Genomic DNA, 16,862 nt, shown 5'->3' with positions numbered 1-16,862 from the left:
CAAAGTCCAAAGTGTACATTAGTTTATGAATCTATGCTATATCCGTATCTAAAGTCTCTTTAGATCTAACCTTCCTTTTGTCCCCTGCCACTAACTCGTCACAGCAGCGGTACCAATGATCTTGTATACTGTCCCGTATATTGTAGCTGTTTTCTTCCTTGTGCATCATATAGCCCAAGAATGGATATTATCTCTAGAAGTTAATTACATTCAGGTCTCGATTTTGACAAGCTTGCTCCAGAGAAGGTACCATGTGCTTCAAATTAATTCATGCCAAAAGGCACAGAATGACTAGTTACCCTGACTACTTAGATAAAAAGTGTATTCTGACAGTTAAGTTTTTCTACGTTTAAGCCGAGTAAGCTTGCACAAGCTCCCATTAATGCAAACTTCTGATGACTCAGTAGCTTTCAAATCCTGTGGTAGATGTTTAACCAGATAATCTTTAAAGTTTCTTTTGGCTCTAAAATGCTAGTTCATTTACTTGTTCATTAAACAGATTAGTAATAATTTTTTTTCTGACTAGTTAAATTATTTAGATTCCTCATTAAAAATTTTATTTTATTTTAGTGCATATGTTTAATTGAAGATAGGTAAATTATTTCTATGGGTTTTAGGTGTAATAGGAGCAGTTACTGTATATATTTTTACCATGTTTTTGCCTCATAGTGTTGCTCTAGTAATCAAGCTGTTTTTTTAACTTAAACCTTTAACTTAAGAAACAATAGTTCATGAGAAATTAAGCTGTCAAAGTGCCTTTAACAGAACTTTCAAATTCTTCATAATTACAAAGATACGATTTTTATTACCACTTGTGCTGAAATTTTGTTTCAAGTCCAGTATTAAGGAGAGCTTTGAAGAAGATTGTGGCCTCATATCACATTTGCATAATTATTATCTGGTAATAAAAAACATGAGGTCTTGAAATACTGGAATTTTTTTTTGAATAGTGAGAAATTTTTTCTTTCCATGAACAAATGTTTTGGGGGACTGGAATATTAACAGCTTTTCCCAATTAGTAGATAGTTTTTATGCATTGTTTCATTTTGAGTCACAGCCACCACGTATGACAGATGTTTTTATCCCTTTGTGTAGATGAGGAGAGTCACAAAATGATTCAGTAACTTGCCTATCTAAAGTGTCACAGTTAGCAAAAGGAAGATCTGGCGTTAATACCCAGGCCTGACATCAAAGCCCACACATTCTCTGTGACACTTCACTGAAGAATAAGTGGTTGAGGAGAATTAGTATAAGGTGATGCGAAGGTGCCTGAGGTTCTATATTAGTGTTTGAGAAATGGGCTTTTCAAATACTGTAGCAAGTTAACAGTGAAGTTAATTTACAGGAGGCTTAGAACACCACTTGGTATGAGGCGGCTTTGCCCGTTATTTCCGGCAGCAGGTGTCATGCAGCGCTGCACGCTGCTGCTCACATTGAAGCCGGAACAGGAGACTTACCCTTCTCCCCAGCAGATAGATACAGTTGTGTACTTTATACAGATATGGGTATATACCAATGTCATTTGCATAGACACACACTCATACATACACTTTATTTTCAAAAGACTTTTTTTAAAAAAGCAAGTGCTAACACCATAGCTAAGATTAGGTCCATTTTAATTCTGTGCTGTCTACACCAACCACACCTCTATATTATCAGTAATGATTTGCCATTTGTGTTGATCCTGTATTGTCAAGTTACATTATGCTCAGTATATTTAATAAATGACTAATTCCATGTATTTCACATAAGGAAATCAGTTTGTATATTTTTATTCAGATCTTCCCTAAAGCTATTTGGCTTGGTTTCAACCCTTAGAGTTCAACTTTATGTTATGTAGAAAACTTAGATTCAGTCCCTTGCCGGGGACAGTTGAAGTTTTATTATTCTGACTCGTTAATATTTTATGTCTTTATTCCCTGCATACCCTATGTACCCGGCTATATTTTAAATCGGTTGAGAGTAGGAAGTCAGTGTCAGACTTCTTAGAATTGTAATATATTCTTGCTAGAAAGATAAGCTGATTCACTGTGCTCAGTTCACAAATGAAGATGTGCAGCCGAGAGAGGAAGTGAACTATCCAGGGTCACAGAGCAAGTGAGTGGTAGAGCAAGGATTTCCTTTCACCATTCAGTATGCTTTTTGTGGTGATTTGTGTCAGAAGGCACAGAATTAGGTCACGGGTTTGATGGAAACCGGCCTTTCACCTTTGCCTCCACCTCTTCGTTCTGGTTTCTTTGGACAGACCTAAGGGCAGGAGGAGGGAAAATTTCATTAGAAAAAATAATGAAAAGAGAAGAAAGGAAGAAAGGGATTGCAGAACAAACTAACTAGTACTTGTGATCAGAGGCGCTAGCCTGGTAGTGTGGTGGGAAGTGGCAGCGCAAATCCAAACCCTTCATCAAGTGCTCCCGAGCCGGGGGAACGAAAGGCTGAGGCTGGTGAGAGGATGAGTGCTCACGCCCCACTGCAGCTGGGAGAAAGCTGCGGTTTGGCACTCCAGTAGGCAGCCGTCACATGGTGAGACACAGGGAACCAAACACTGTCAGCCAGCATTTCTCTGATGAGAAAAATAATGCTTAGTTGTAGCAAGAGGATGACCGAGAAAGTGCTGTGTTCTTGGACAGCTGATACCTCTTATTTCTAAAATCCAGTGTGTGTGTTCCCCGCGTTTAGTATTAGTGAATTGATTGAAAGGAACTAATTATAAAAATGTACAGCCATTTTTACAAACGTTTTAAAAATCTTCTTGGAGTCACTCTTTGCCCTATACCTAAAATCTGGACACAAGAGTGATATAAATACCATGGAAGTTAAAAGAGAATTGCAAAAACTGAGCATCATGGCAAATGTAATTCTGTCTGATCATATTTTCTTTATCCGTATATATTTAAGTTTACATAGCCATTGATTAGTTTCCCCTCCAGAGGAAGTAACCAGCTCAATAACAACAGAGGCCTTGTCATATTAGTAAGCAGTAATACATGAATAATTTTTAACTGAATGGCAGATGGGATTGATGTGATTGGAGATGGCTGATTTTAAAGGGTATAGAGTAATGTAATATACATATAAAATGTATAGTAATACGTTGACTAGCAACCACAGCCTAATATTAATGTGGTTTTTTAGGTCCATAGCGTTTTTTTTTAAAAACCTGAGCCAGGGGCGCCTGGGTGGCACAGCGGTTAAGCGTCTGCCTTCGGCTCAGGGCGTGATCCCAGCGTTATGGGATCGAGCCCACATCAGTCTCCTCTGCTATGAGCCTGCTTCTTCCTCTCCCACTCCCCCTGCTTGTGTTCCCTTTCTCGCTGGCTGTCTCTATGTCTGTCAAATAAATAAATAAAATCTTTAAAAAAAAAAAAAAAAAAACCCAAGCCAACATACACAAACTGAGACATTTTACATTACAAATTCGGACTTTGGTTTTTTGTTGAAAAATTAGTAAATGTGGCCCACATCCAGCAAGACAACATTGACATTTTATTTTTTTTTTAAAGATTTTATTTATTTATTTATTTGACCGCACACAAGCAGGTGGAGCGGCAGGGAGAGGGAGAAGCAGCCTCCCTGCTGAGCAGAGAGCCCGATGCGGGGCTCGATCCCAGGACCCTGAGATCATGACCTGAGCTGAAGGCAGACGCTTAACAGACTGAGCCTCTCAGGTGCCCTGACAACATTGACATTTTAAATTCACATTACTGAGAAGGTGAATTTTGAATAAAGACTAAAGGAGGTTACAGAGCTTGCCATGCAGGAATGTTGAGGAAGGCAATTCCAAACAGAGACAGCAAGTGTAAAGTACCTGAAGCTGGAGCATGCATGGGTGTTTGAGGAGGAGCAAGGAGTATTGGATAATTTGATATCAGGGAAATATTTGCTGTTCACATCTCTTTGTCAAAGATCAGGAAAGACCACAAAGTCTTCGTGTTTCAAGAATGCAAGAAAGTATGTTTGTTTTTTTTTTTAAAGATTTTATTTATTTATTTGAAAGAGAGAGACAGCCAGCGAGAGAGGTAACACATAAGCAGGGGGAGTGGGAGAGGAAGAAGCAGGCTCCCAGCAGAGGAGCCTGATGTGGGGCTCGATCCCAGATCGCTGGGATCACGCCCTGAGCCGAAGGCAGACGCTTAACGACTGAGCCACCCAGGCGCCCCAAGAAAGTATGTTTCTTTGGGAAATAATATTACTAGGCAAAGTGTATCTCTGTTGAGAAGAATCATCCTAAATACAATTACGAAATGAAACAGTGGCAGCTATGACCAGTGTATAGCAATGATACCAGAGGAAGAATTTAATGAATGGAAAGGAGGAGTATTTCAACAGGCTTTGTTTTTATTTGTGCATATAGTGTGATGCTGCAGTAATGTATTGAGTGGAGAGTTTTCTCAGTGTCACAGCCTGTAAAAGTGCATCAAGAATTGTTGCTCTGGATAGGCGGTAGAGAGGCATTTGGAGATAATGTATCTCAGACAAAGAATTTAGAGAACAGGGTACATGAAGAAAGTTAATCATTTGTGACGTTTCCTGCTATAGCTGATAACACAGATACAAACAACAGTGAAATCTCTTTATGTGGAGAGTAGGTTCCAAAGTCAGTGCAGAAGACAAAAGTGTGGGAGGTCAAAATAACTCTTGAAAATCCCTTAGAAGGCTATAACAGATCTTCTCTCATGTTGGAACCAGAACTCCATTTCCTCAGTTGAGCATCAGATGAAATAGTTTGCTATGCTATGTGAACAAAACAAAACATGTTTTAAGTGTTGGAATTCCACTGGGCATGGGGATATAATCACGCACAAGCATAAAGGGTCTGAGACCATTTGGGAGAAGAGCATGTGCATAATTCTCGTCTCACCCTTACCCAAGGCATAGTTCCTGGAGTATAGCATTGCCCGCAAACTGAAGTATTTCTTTTCTCCTCATCCGTGTAAATTCAGTTCTCCTGCATCACCCATTATTTGTGCATGCAGTTACTCCGCCATGCAAAGGTAATAGGTAGTGCAAGAAGCATGAGGTACAATTATTATTCATAGATTCCTTTCTCTCCAGAATACTTTCTTTGTTTAAAAGCTTTTTAGGCATACGTTAAGCAAACAATTAGTGGCTCTGTGCACTCTCTATGTTATAGCTTATCGTAAAATTAGAATTAAAATGTACTTTCCCAGTGGTGGTAAAAGTACCCTTTGTTATGATAGGAAACCTAGATTTTTGAAATTGCCAATTAACTCAAATACTGGGAGGAAAAACATTTTGATACTAAAAGCTCTTCCTTCATTTGCCCTGTGCTTTCGGATAATAACCTATAGATCGCTGATAAAGGAATTGATGTCTAAGTGTGTTAGAATTTAGGAAAATATAACAGATTTTTGTTTTATATAGGTTAGGTTTGCTTGAATTTATTGATATCTAGGTGTTACTTTCTGCATGCTTGACTGCTAAAAATAATGGGTATCTGCAAGATATTACTGGGGTATAAAACCCAGCCTAGCAGTTAAAGTCCTTCATTTGACTTAGAAAAGAAAAAAATGTGAAGGCCATGCCCCAGATCATAATCCTCTTAAGAAAATGTTACAGGATGAAGCAGTTATAAAAGTATTTGAGATCTGAAAAATACTTGGATGTTGCTAGGATGTAGTGTTTTAAAGTCATTTCTAAACTACTTCGGAAGGGTCTAGAAAACATAATACCCCCATTTAACCTCCCCCTCAAAAAACCCTTTTGAAACTGGTTTGTGAGATTAGTCATCCCATCAGTTTCTTAAGACACTGCCTCCCATATTATACTTGTTGGAGTCTACATTATAAAGCTTAATGGATTTCTCTTTTTCATGTTTTTCTTAATGGTAAACTGAATAAAGCCAGTATTGGAATTCTTAACAAAAGGCAGGCATTTATCAGAGTCACCTGTGGTGTTTCTTCTATAGTCTTTCTTTCTTTCCTTTGAAACACAGTTCTTTCTACCAGTACTTTCAGAAAGCACAGACGGTGAGTAGAACCTCAGCAACTGTTAATGACGTTGATACTGCACTCCCTGGTGATCTCCTCACCCTTCTGATGTCAGCAAGGTAGAAGGTAGTGGGCCTGCCTCACTGTGGCACATGCCAGGTGACTGGCACAGGCAGGCATCTAGCAAGGTGCATTTTTGCACACTTACATTTTTGGGAACCTAGTTATAATGGCAGTGCTGTAGATAGAAGGAAACTACAATATCACATTTGGTGTGTGTAAGGTACCACCAGACTTGGTACTAAGTCAAAGATACCCAGCCTTTATCCTGGATTTTGTGTGCATTACTAATTCTCAAAATTGAGGAGGTTAATTTGTAATTCTGAGTCTTCTCGAATCAATTTTCCAAAAATTATACATATTCATGAAATAGATTTTATTTTCATTACTGACTTGCATATTTATAACGTATCCTGTGATTTTTAGGAGGAAATACAATCATTACTAGAAAACTTACATGCGTACCATTCAAATTACTTCCTGGTTTTGAGATGTCTTCATCAGTTCACCTCTTCTCTTCCCAAGTACCCATTGGGTCGACAGGTAACCAGAACTTCCTCATTTGCAATCTCTGCAGTAAGAATATTCGTAGTTTCTTGCTTTGATTTCAGCAGCATTCAGGCAGCAGTACTTGAAATGGATCCAGATCATGCACTGAGGGCACAGTCTGAATCCATCCCAGCCGTACACATACCGGTCACGGAGACAGTACGTTTTGTTCTGATGGCCACGACTAGAAACAGCCACATGGATCTCGGTGGTGGTGCTTCCCCTGCAATGTATGTGTCCTACGGCATTTCAGCTCTTTTTCTTTCACACTTCTTTGTCTTGTATACTGAGAGAGCTCATCCCTCACCTTACCAAAATGGAGAAAAGAATCTGTTTGAGAATGTTTAATGGTTAACCTTGCGTTGCACCAAGAACTAAAAGGTAGGCAGCACTTCGGTGCTTGCAAAATTATGCCCCACTGGCCTTCATGTCCTACCGTAAACCTGTGAACCATCCGTAGAGTGGATGTTAGTGTAATGACTCTGTATTCTTAAATTCTTGCACCCTTCACTCAGAGGCTTAGAGAACAAATATAATTACATAGGAATGATTTGTTGAGAGATGATTTCTGCCGTTAAGCATTCCTTTTAATAACCACCTATCGTGTTTATTTTATTACTTTCTTATTTCAGTGTGATCAGTGATATCAGCCAATCCCAACATAGTCTCATTTTGCTTTTACGTAAATGTTATTCTTACAAAGCCTGACTTATGTGATGTATGCCCAGTCTGTAGTCATCTAAAGAAAATGGTCATTTTTAATAAGATTTATTTTTTTATCTTGATCGTTGATGATTTTGCCAAACGAGTAGTGTGCAATTTAGTACATGACTTTTGGTTCCTCACAAGTGTACTTGTTACTTACAGATCAGAGAGCTGTACTGCACTTGTTTGGAAAAGAACATATGGGACTCAGAAGAGTACGTGTCAGCCTTGCAGCTGCTGAGGTAGTTTGGTTTGTTTTCTTTTTGTCTGCTGTAAGCCTGCCAGTAAGTAACACCCTCCTGCGGAATTCTGCCTGCGAGGGGGTTCATAAGTAGCCATGTTGTGTCTAATATCTGTATATATGTTAAATTTCTGTTTGTGGTTTATGGTGTTTTTAATGTAACAACCATCCATTTCTTTGCTGGTTTTACCCTGTTTTTGAACTTGTGATTTTTAAAGTAAAAGGGGTGTTTAGTCAAATATTGACACTATCTGAGGAGAGCTTAGATTAGGTATGGATAATTTTATTTTTTAAAAAAATTTATTTATTTTAGAGAGGGAACGAGAGTGCGTGGTGAGGCAGGGGCGGGGGGAGAGAGTCTTAAGCAGACTCCAAGCTGAGCATAGAGCCTGACGTGGGGCTCGATCTCATGATCCTGAGATCATGACCTGAGCCAAAACCAAGAGTCGGACGTTTAACCGACTGTGCTACCCAGGCGCCCCAGGTATGGGTAATTTTAATCTTGCTAGGGTGATGTCATGGCAGGGGAAGTAGTCATAGAAAGTGAGCTCGCCATGGCCCCGAGCAGGATGGGTGGAGAAGCAGCATCACTGGGTAAAATGTGTCCTGTGCAGGCGGTCACTGCCGAACTGGATGAGCAGTGATGAGGCAGTGGGCTTGGTGCCTCCCCCTCCCAATCTGAGCTAGCCCTGTCTGCATGAACACTGGGTATCGTAAATTACCTAATCCTATGTAAGTGAGATCTCTTGGTGGTGGTATGAGATACCACAGATCGCTTACCACCCTGACAAATTTACCTTTTAAAGTTAGAGTCATTTGTTTTTCTTGGCTTTACTTCTTACATATATGGTGACTTTTTAGTCTTCCATAAAAATAATGACCACTTGGATAATGAGAAAAGGGAAATCAGATGTGAGTTAAGTTTCTGCACACAGACTTATAATTTTCCTCAGTGAATATAAATGCTTCTATGAAAGTATCATTAAAAAAAGTCTGAGAACTGAGTATTTATTAAGTCTTGGCTTCCTCTGGGCCCAAAAGAAAAGAACAGATGGGCACAGTAGGAGGAAAATTCACACTGAAAGCACTTTAAGTCCAGAGACTTAATAATACAAATTGGTGATGTTGCAGGTGCAGCTTAAGATAGGACACTAATTTTATGCTATCTGGAGAAATAACTCCCCATGGAAACTAGATTGCCACTGAAAAGCTGTGTTTTATTTCATTTTTTAAAATGCCAGTAAGAGATTTCTGTGTACTTCTGTATGTCAACCGAGACTTCGTTTGCTTTCTATTCAAGTCAACATGCCTGTCTTAACACCCAGTTGATTCTTGCCGAGTTTCCTCTTTATCTTTGTGATTAACGATTTTCTTCCTTTTCCAGTTGAGTATTCTCAGATTCATAGATGCCTTTGTCAGAGAGGGGCTTGTTCTTTTCCTTCTCTTTCTGGCATCAGTAATCTTGGGATACAAGTCAAGGATCAAGAATGCCAAGGCCAATTCCAAACTAGAGTAGGAAAACATGAGCAATAATAGTAATGGTGACAGTCATAACCACTGTTTATGAAGGCATGCAGTGTGTCAGGCACTGTGTTAGGCACTTCCAGTACATTTTCCTGTCTAATACACAAGCACACCTTCGTGGAGATACTATTATCCAAACTTTACAACTCAGGATACTGAAGCACACATAGGGTTTAGATGATTTGCCTGAGATCTCTTAGCTGTTGATGAAACCAGAATTCTAATCCAGATCTGACTTCACAGCTGCTGTCCCTTCCATTGTTCTTCGCTAATAAGATCTAAAATATGGATTTGGGGATCTGAGTAAAGCAGAAGCAACAAATAGAAAGTGAAGTTTCAGTCGTCTGGCTAAGCTGAGGTCAGAAACATAGGAATAAAAAAAGCACTAAGGCTAAAATATGGCAGGTGCAACAAGGACAGGTTAGAGTCTGGGCACTATAAGAATCTGGGAATCTCCAAACTGGATTTCTTTTCCCTTTTGTGGGAATTGGATGTGGACAGGAAGTCAGGGACACTTGTCAGTTTAGGCATTCTAAGGAGCAATCATCTGAATTTAGGAAACCAGACATTCTCATCACCTATCTTCAAACAGTTCAAGTCATGAGAGAAAATAAGATTAAAATGATCACTGAATGTCATTTGGGAAGAAAAACTAAGGTGCTGTAGAAACATAGTCTAATAACATTTCCAACTTGAGTATTTTTGGTTAAGTTCCTTAAAGACAGTATTTCTCTTGAAAAATGCCTTTTATCTGGAAAACTGACATGTTTCACCATAGATCAACTTGATGAAATATTCTGTGACCATTAAGAAGTATTTAATTCCTAATATTTGTGTGGAACCACAGAAGAACAGCCAAAACAATCTTGAGAAAGAGCACAGGTGGGGAGGCATCATGCTTCTTGATTTCAAACTATATTACAAAGCTCTAGTAATCAAAAGAGTATAGTATCGATTTAAAAAAAGACAGATGAATGGAACAGAGAGCCCAGAAATAAATCCACACATTTGGACAATTAATTTATGACAGAGGAGGCAATAATATATAATGGGGAAAGGACAGTCTCTTCAGTAAATAGTATTGGGAAAACAGGACTGCTTTCTTACATCATTCATAAAAATCAACCCAGAATGGATTAAAGACTTGAACATAGACTCGAAACCACAAAACTAGAAGAAAACATAAGCGAAGCTTCTTGACATTGGTCTTGGCAATGATATTTGGGCTTTGACACCAAAAGCAAAAATAAACAAGTGGGACTATTTCAAACTAAAAAGTTTCTGCACAGTAAAGGAGAAACCATCAACAAAATGAAAAGCAGCCTATCAAATGGGAGAAAATATTAGCAAATCATACATCTGATAAGGGATTAATATCCAAAAAATATAAAGAACCTCATACAACTCAGAAAAACAATGGATTAAAAAGTGGACAGAAGATCTAATCTAAACAGACATTTTTCCAAAGAAAACGTATAGATGGCCAGCAGGTAGATGAAAAGATGCTTTAACATCACTAATCATCAGAGAATGCAAATCAGAACTGAGTGAGATAACACCTCACACCTGTTAGGATTTCTCGTCTTCAAAAAGAGAAGAAATAACAAGTGGTGAGGAATACTTGTGCCCTGTTGGTGGAGAGGTAAATTAGTGCAGTCATTACAGAAAACTGGAGATTCCTCAAAAAATTAAAAATAGAACTACCATTTGACCTAGCAATTTCACTTCTGGGTATTTTTCTGAAAGAAATGAAAATGCTAACTCAAGAAGATACCAGCACTCCCATGTTTATTGCAGCATTATTCACAGTAGCCAAGACATGGAATCAAGCTAAGTGTCCCATCAGTGGATGAATGGATAGAGAAACACACACACTTACACACTGGAATGTTATTCAGCCATAAAAAGAAGGCAGTCCTGCCGTAACACTGAACTCGATACAGATTAGTACTTGTCAGAGAACAGATGAGTGCTTGCCAGAGGTTGGGGGGTTGGTGGGCAAAATACGTGAAGGTGGTCAGAGGGTACAAACTTCCAGTTATAGAGTAAAGCATACGTATAGTATGATGACTATAGTTAATAACACTGTGCTGCATACTTGAAAGTTGCTGAGAGAGTAGATCTTAAAAGTTCTCATCACAAGAAAGAAAATGTGTAACTGTGGTGATGGATGTTAACTAGACTTACGGTAATCATTCCACAATATATACAAATATCATTTATGTTGTGCACATTAATATGTTTACTAATATGTTTATTATCTCAATTTTATTTTTTAAAGATTTTGTTAATTTGAGAGAGAGCTCACAAGCAGGGGGGAGGAGCAGAGGGAGAGGGAGAAGCAGACTCCCCACTGAGCAGGGAGCCTGACAGACACAGGGCTCAATCGCAGGACTCTGGGATCATGACCTGAGTTGAAGGCAGACTCTTAACCAAATGAGCCACCCAGGCTCCCCTAATTATCTCAATTCTAAGATGTATTTACAAGGTATTTATAATGGGGGGAATTGTCATGTATTCGTGAGTAGGAAAAGACAGGATTTTATATCACAGTTATTTTTAAACTGTGTGCAGCAGATGTTGATATGCATGTGGGAAGCATGCAGGTATGGCTTTATAATAGTCATAATTTGATATGAATGCATTGGTTCCGCATGTCTTCCATAGACTTTCAGTCAACTCTTGGAGCATGAAGACCACATCCCTATATAGGATATGAGTTGGTTAATTTTTCACTCAAGCATGTATCATTATATATGGATATATTTCACTTAAAACACCATTTGGGTGGTAAAACTGATGCTAACCCAGCAGTGAGCTAGGTGAGTACACTGGGTTTTTTGTGATCAGCTGTGAAAGATCGTAAGAGGAGAAATTTACCTTTCTATTGAAGAAAATTTCTAAACAGCCATAGAAATCAAACACTTGACCAAGAATTTTTCAGATTTCTGAAATTTGAAAATCCTTGCTTCAGTAGTAAAGTTTTAAGGGTTAATAAAAGTCATGGAGTCCTTGGCTTACAGGAACACGATGGAACCAGCTGGACCTGAAGAATATTGTGATCTCGCATCAGTTGCCATGGATTGCTTGGCAGTGATTCTTGGGTTGAGGGTAATGAGAAGTGTGCCGTCTTAGGGAATTTATTCTGCCCCTCGCCCCATAATTGAGAATTACTCATCAAGGATTATCTCATTTTCTTCCAAATAAGGAAACCAGAGCCAGAAACATGGAGTGACTTTTCTGCAGTTGACAGAGCTGGAATTTAAATCTGAATCTTCAAAGTCAGGTCCATTTTTTAGCCCTGTTCCAATTATTTGAGAGGTAGTATAAAAGGTAATTTCTGTAGGTTTGTGGCCAGTAGTCCATGCGCAGAACACACCGCAGTTACTAAAGTGAACCAGCCAGGCAAGCTTCTGTGGACTCAAAACCCCCGTCCTACCCTGAGACGAGGCATCTGGGCACAGAGTGTAGACCTGTAAATGAAAGGAGCCACTGTTTCTAGTCTGCTTATCCCAAGTGTAACCCTATGAGTTTGCTATAGAAACAGATTTGTAAATTGAAGTTGATTGATAGCTGAAGGAATTTACTTTAGGCTGAAAGAAATTACTCTGATTTCTAAGTAAGGCTTTTGAGTTAAACAGTAATATATTAGCAGGTCAGCTCAGCTTTCATTGAGTTAAAAAAAAAACATGACCCAAGTAATAATATTAACATTTGATCACTTCAGCTTAGTTCACAGAGACTAGAGATTTGGAATCTAAACAATGCATTGTTTCCTGACTTTGCAGATCAACTTTAGATGAGATTTAAAGATCTAGTCAAGAAAAATAGCACAGCTCCACAGTCTATGCAGTGCTTCCTAAATAGCATAATTGAACTTTTGATGTTCAGGATCTGTCCATGCAGAAGGTATGAGACTGGACAGTTAAAGTATAATTTCTTTCTTAGAACTAGGATTGCCAGTCCTGAATTTGCATCACCCGAGGTCCTCCCCAGTCATCTTGTACCCTTGTGGTAAAATCAGATAGCTGAATTGTTGAAGCTCATTCTGTAGCAAAAGACGTTGATAGTTGTGGTTTTTACAGTACTGATTTTTAGGCCTTCGTGTGCATAAGAATCAGCTGAGGAGTATTAAACAAGTATACTTTTGCCCTCTCCCCAGAGATCCTGAGTCTCTTGGGAACCTGGGTGTGGCGGGCCCAAGGAATCTGCCTTGAACAAGTACTCCACCACATGTGGACAGGTAGTCAGTCCAAAAGACCACCCTTTGAGAAATGCTGTTCTAGAAAATAAAGGGGAATAAGAAGAGAGTACACAAAAATTGAGGAAAAAATGAAGCCATCAAAGGAAAAGAAAAGGCTATATTGGTAGAGAAGCTGGATGGCTTGAGGGAGGTGATCTCAGATTGGTTCTGAAACTGAAACAAGGTAATCCACTGCTAATAGCAGTGGTTTTTTATCTCAATAGACAAAAAAGATCTGAAATTTTAAGTCTTTCTGTATTAAACATTTAGTGCTTACCATTTTCTGTTAGAAAATGAGCAGGTAGCTAAGAAATGTTACTTTAAAAACTCAGAAATCGCTAATCAAATTTAATTTGACAACTTTTTTCTTTTGAAAAAGAAATGTAAATATATAAGATATATATGATACATAAAAATTTAAAAGTAGTGCATCAATAAGATATATATATATATATTTTTTTAGTTTACTAAAGTTGTTTCTAACCATATGATACAATTTAATTTATTCGTTTTGACATATAGAAAAGAGCATGGTTTCCACAAAGTGAAACCTACCTGAACCAATTTGTCAGTAGAGAAACTATTGTTCACTGAGGCCTGAGGTCATGAAACTATCAGTGGGTGCCCATTGCCTTGTTCATCCATTCAGAAAAGGTTTTTTAAATGCTTGATATGTGGAGCCACTGATCTAATTACAAAGATGACCCTAGTTCTTACCTACACTGAATTTTGGTCAAGTGAGAGATTAAGGTGGCCAAGTAGGCAATTACAATACAGAGTAATAAGTGCTGTGATGGGTGAGGTCTCAGGTGCTAAGGAACTAACAGGCCGGAGGGTGAACTCCGTTGAGGAAGGTCGAGCAGCTTCTCAGAGGAAGTAGCATCTAACATGAAATGTCAAGGCTTAGGAATTATGCATATTTTTGGTTTCTGTTTCACTTGTTACCATATCGACTGCTTTGTTGTTTGTCTTTAGAGCAGATAATCTCTGTGAATATGTTTTTTTGTAAGCTTTTTGTTCTCGTCTTCGTTGATAACATTTGCAGGTTTGAGTTTTTGAATATTTTTAAAAGCTGATTAATGAAAATGTTTAAAACGTGAGAACTCATTATTTAGAGGATTTTTGCATTAGCCATGGATTGACCAGTTTCTCCTTATTGCCTGTCCTCAGTCAGACATTTATATAATCAGTACTTAACCAGGAATTATTGGCTTTCTGCATGATGAAGCAGAACACTCCATTGCCCTGCAGGATGATTGTTTTTAATGATTGCTAAATGATTCCCTTTCTGTCTTAGTTAAGGAAACTTTTTTTTTTTTATTACAACCCATAAAGCTTTTAACACATTAAGTAACACAAGCCTTTTTTGAATCATTTACCTGATGGTGATAAAAATCATTTAATCAGGGGCGCCTGGGTGGCACAGCAGTTAAGCGTCTGCCTTCGGCTCAGGGCGTGATCCCGGCGTTGTGGGATCGAGCCCCGCATCAGGCTCCTCCGCTATGAGCCTGCTTCTTCCTCTCCCACTCCCCCTGCTTGTGTTCCCTCTCTCGCTGGCTGTCTCTGTCCTGTCGAATAAATAAATAAAATCTTTAAAAAAAAATCATTTAATCAGGTTGGTTAAAGATAAATAGCTCTTCTTCAGCATTAATGTGACCTATCCTAATGTGCTTTTTCCTTTCTCTTAAATCTAGTGGGGTGGCTTTCACACTTTTTAATTCTGATATTTTCTTTTCAATTTTATTCTATTTCTTTTAAAGCTAAATGCTAAATGGAATCCGCCAGAATTCAAAAGCATTGTCACACTGTCTCCAGTTCCTCTCTTCTCATTCTCTTTTTAACTGATTTGGTTTTGCACTCTTATTAATAAACTACTTTGATCAAGGTCACTGGTGACCTTCATGTTCCTAAATCTGGTGGTCAGTTCTACGTCTTCATTTGTGTTCACCTGTTATCAGTATTAGCACAGTTTGTCAGTCCTTCCCTTAATGACTTTCAGGACCCGGACTCAGTTTTTCTCCTACCTGGAAGCATGCTCCTTCTCAGTCCTCTTTGATGGTTTCTCTTTTCCCTGCCACCTTAACTTTGCAGTGCACCAGGGCTTAGTTGAAAGCCCACTTTCTTCTGAGTGCCAGTCCGTTATTCCATGTACCTATTTAACGTCTCTGCTTGCATATCCAAAATACATCTCAAAGTTAACATGTTCGAAACTGAATGCCTGATCTTCCTCCCTCTAAACTTAGAATCTTCCAGTGGTCTTTTTATCCTTCTCTTTGTTGAAAGCCAACAACTTGGGTTCTGCCTTCAAAGTGTATCAAGGATCAAACCTCTTCTTGCCACGTTCCCTCACCGGTACCCCCACTGTCCAAGTCACTGTCCTCTCTCACCTGGAAAATTGCAGAAGGTTTCCCTGGCTTCCATACATGTTCCCCTACAGGTTTTTCTCAAAATAGCAGTCAGCACAACCCTTTTAAAAAAATACGTCACTCCTTTGCTCAGAACTCTCCATTAACGCCCCCTTTCACTCAGTAAAAGCCACAGTCTGTACAATGACCCCACATGATCTAGCCCTGCATTGCCTCTCTCTTACTTCATTTCATTTCTTACTACCTGTTCTCTCTTTGCACTTCAGCCACCTTGGCCTCCTTGTTCTTGAACATGCAGACACACTCAGTGTAGGACCTTTGCGTGCATTATTTTCTGTGCCAGATATTTATATGGCTAACTCTCTCACCTCCTTCACATATTTGATCAAATGTCACCTTCTCGATGAGGCCTAACAATCATTTTAAAATTGAAACCCAGCTACTCCTCCCCAAACTTCCCCCCCTTAATTCTACTCAATACTTTTTTGTAATACCAATTTTTAGCATATATATAGTAATATGAGGCAGTGAGATACTGTTTTTTGTCTGTGCCCTACCCCCTCACCCCCCACCCTTTGCTAGAATATAAGTTTCACGAAGACAGGGGTTTTTGTTTCACTGAGATGTATCCTAAATGCCAAGAACAGTGCCTGGTATGTACTGGGCATTTAATAAGTGTTCACTGAAGAAAGGGAGGGAGGGAGGGAAGGTCTTATGACTTACTGATTGTTGACACCCATTTTGAAAACTCAGTTTGAAAAATGCCGGTCTAGTGGCTAGACTCAATCCTTAATTTTCTATTTGGGGTACTAGTATATTTTAACAAACTTTCAGGGATGAATTAAAATTTTCATTTTTTAGTTTTTAGTTAGTTTTGTTCAGTTAGGTTTGGTTTGTCCAAAGTGCTTGTTGGAGTCATTCTAATGATAATGTAAATGAAAACAGTGCTTTTCTGATACTGCCATTTGTGTTCTATAACTTTGAAGTCCGTCATTTACTGTTAGCAGTTTGTCCTTTCAGATTTTTTTCCAGGCACAGACAGGTATTAAACCCCCATGTCAGCTTGGATTTTTGTGGACTTTGGTTGGTTTTTGCTGTGGTACTTACTTGTTTTGCACCTAATACTCTACCATGGACACTGTGTCTTAAGATGCAGTACATGGATGCCAAGCCAGACTTGGTTCAGATCAGTTTGGTAATTTGTCAGTTACCAGACTCTAGACAAG

General features: G+C 38.8%; 1 protein-coding gene across 2 annotated transcripts in view; it reads left to right on the top strand.

Moving 5' to 3' along the window:
• Positions 1 to 16,862, top strand: part of ORC3 (origin recognition complex subunit 3) — a 57,538-nt gene that overhangs the window by 26,627 nt on the left and 14,049 nt on the right. For both annotated transcript variants that reach the window (XM_026511832.4, XM_026511833.4), the window contains exons 12-13: positions 6,435 to 6,551; positions 7,425 to 7,504. In XM_026511832.4, the coding sequence (XP_026367617.2) occupies positions 6,435 to 6,551; positions 7,425 to 7,504 (197 nt within the window). The remainder of the gene's footprint in view (positions 1 to 6,434; positions 6,552 to 7,424; positions 7,505 to 16,862) is intronic.

Source organism: Ursus arctos, unplaced genomic scaffold (genome assembly GCF_023065955.2).
Source record: "Ursus arctos isolate Adak ecotype North America unplaced genomic scaffold, UrsArc2.0 scaffold_13, whole genome shotgun sequence".
Taxonomy (NCBI): Eukaryota; Metazoa; Chordata; class Mammalia; order Carnivora; family Ursidae; genus Ursus; species Ursus arctos.
This window is presented reverse-complemented; position numbering and strand designations above follow the sequence as displayed.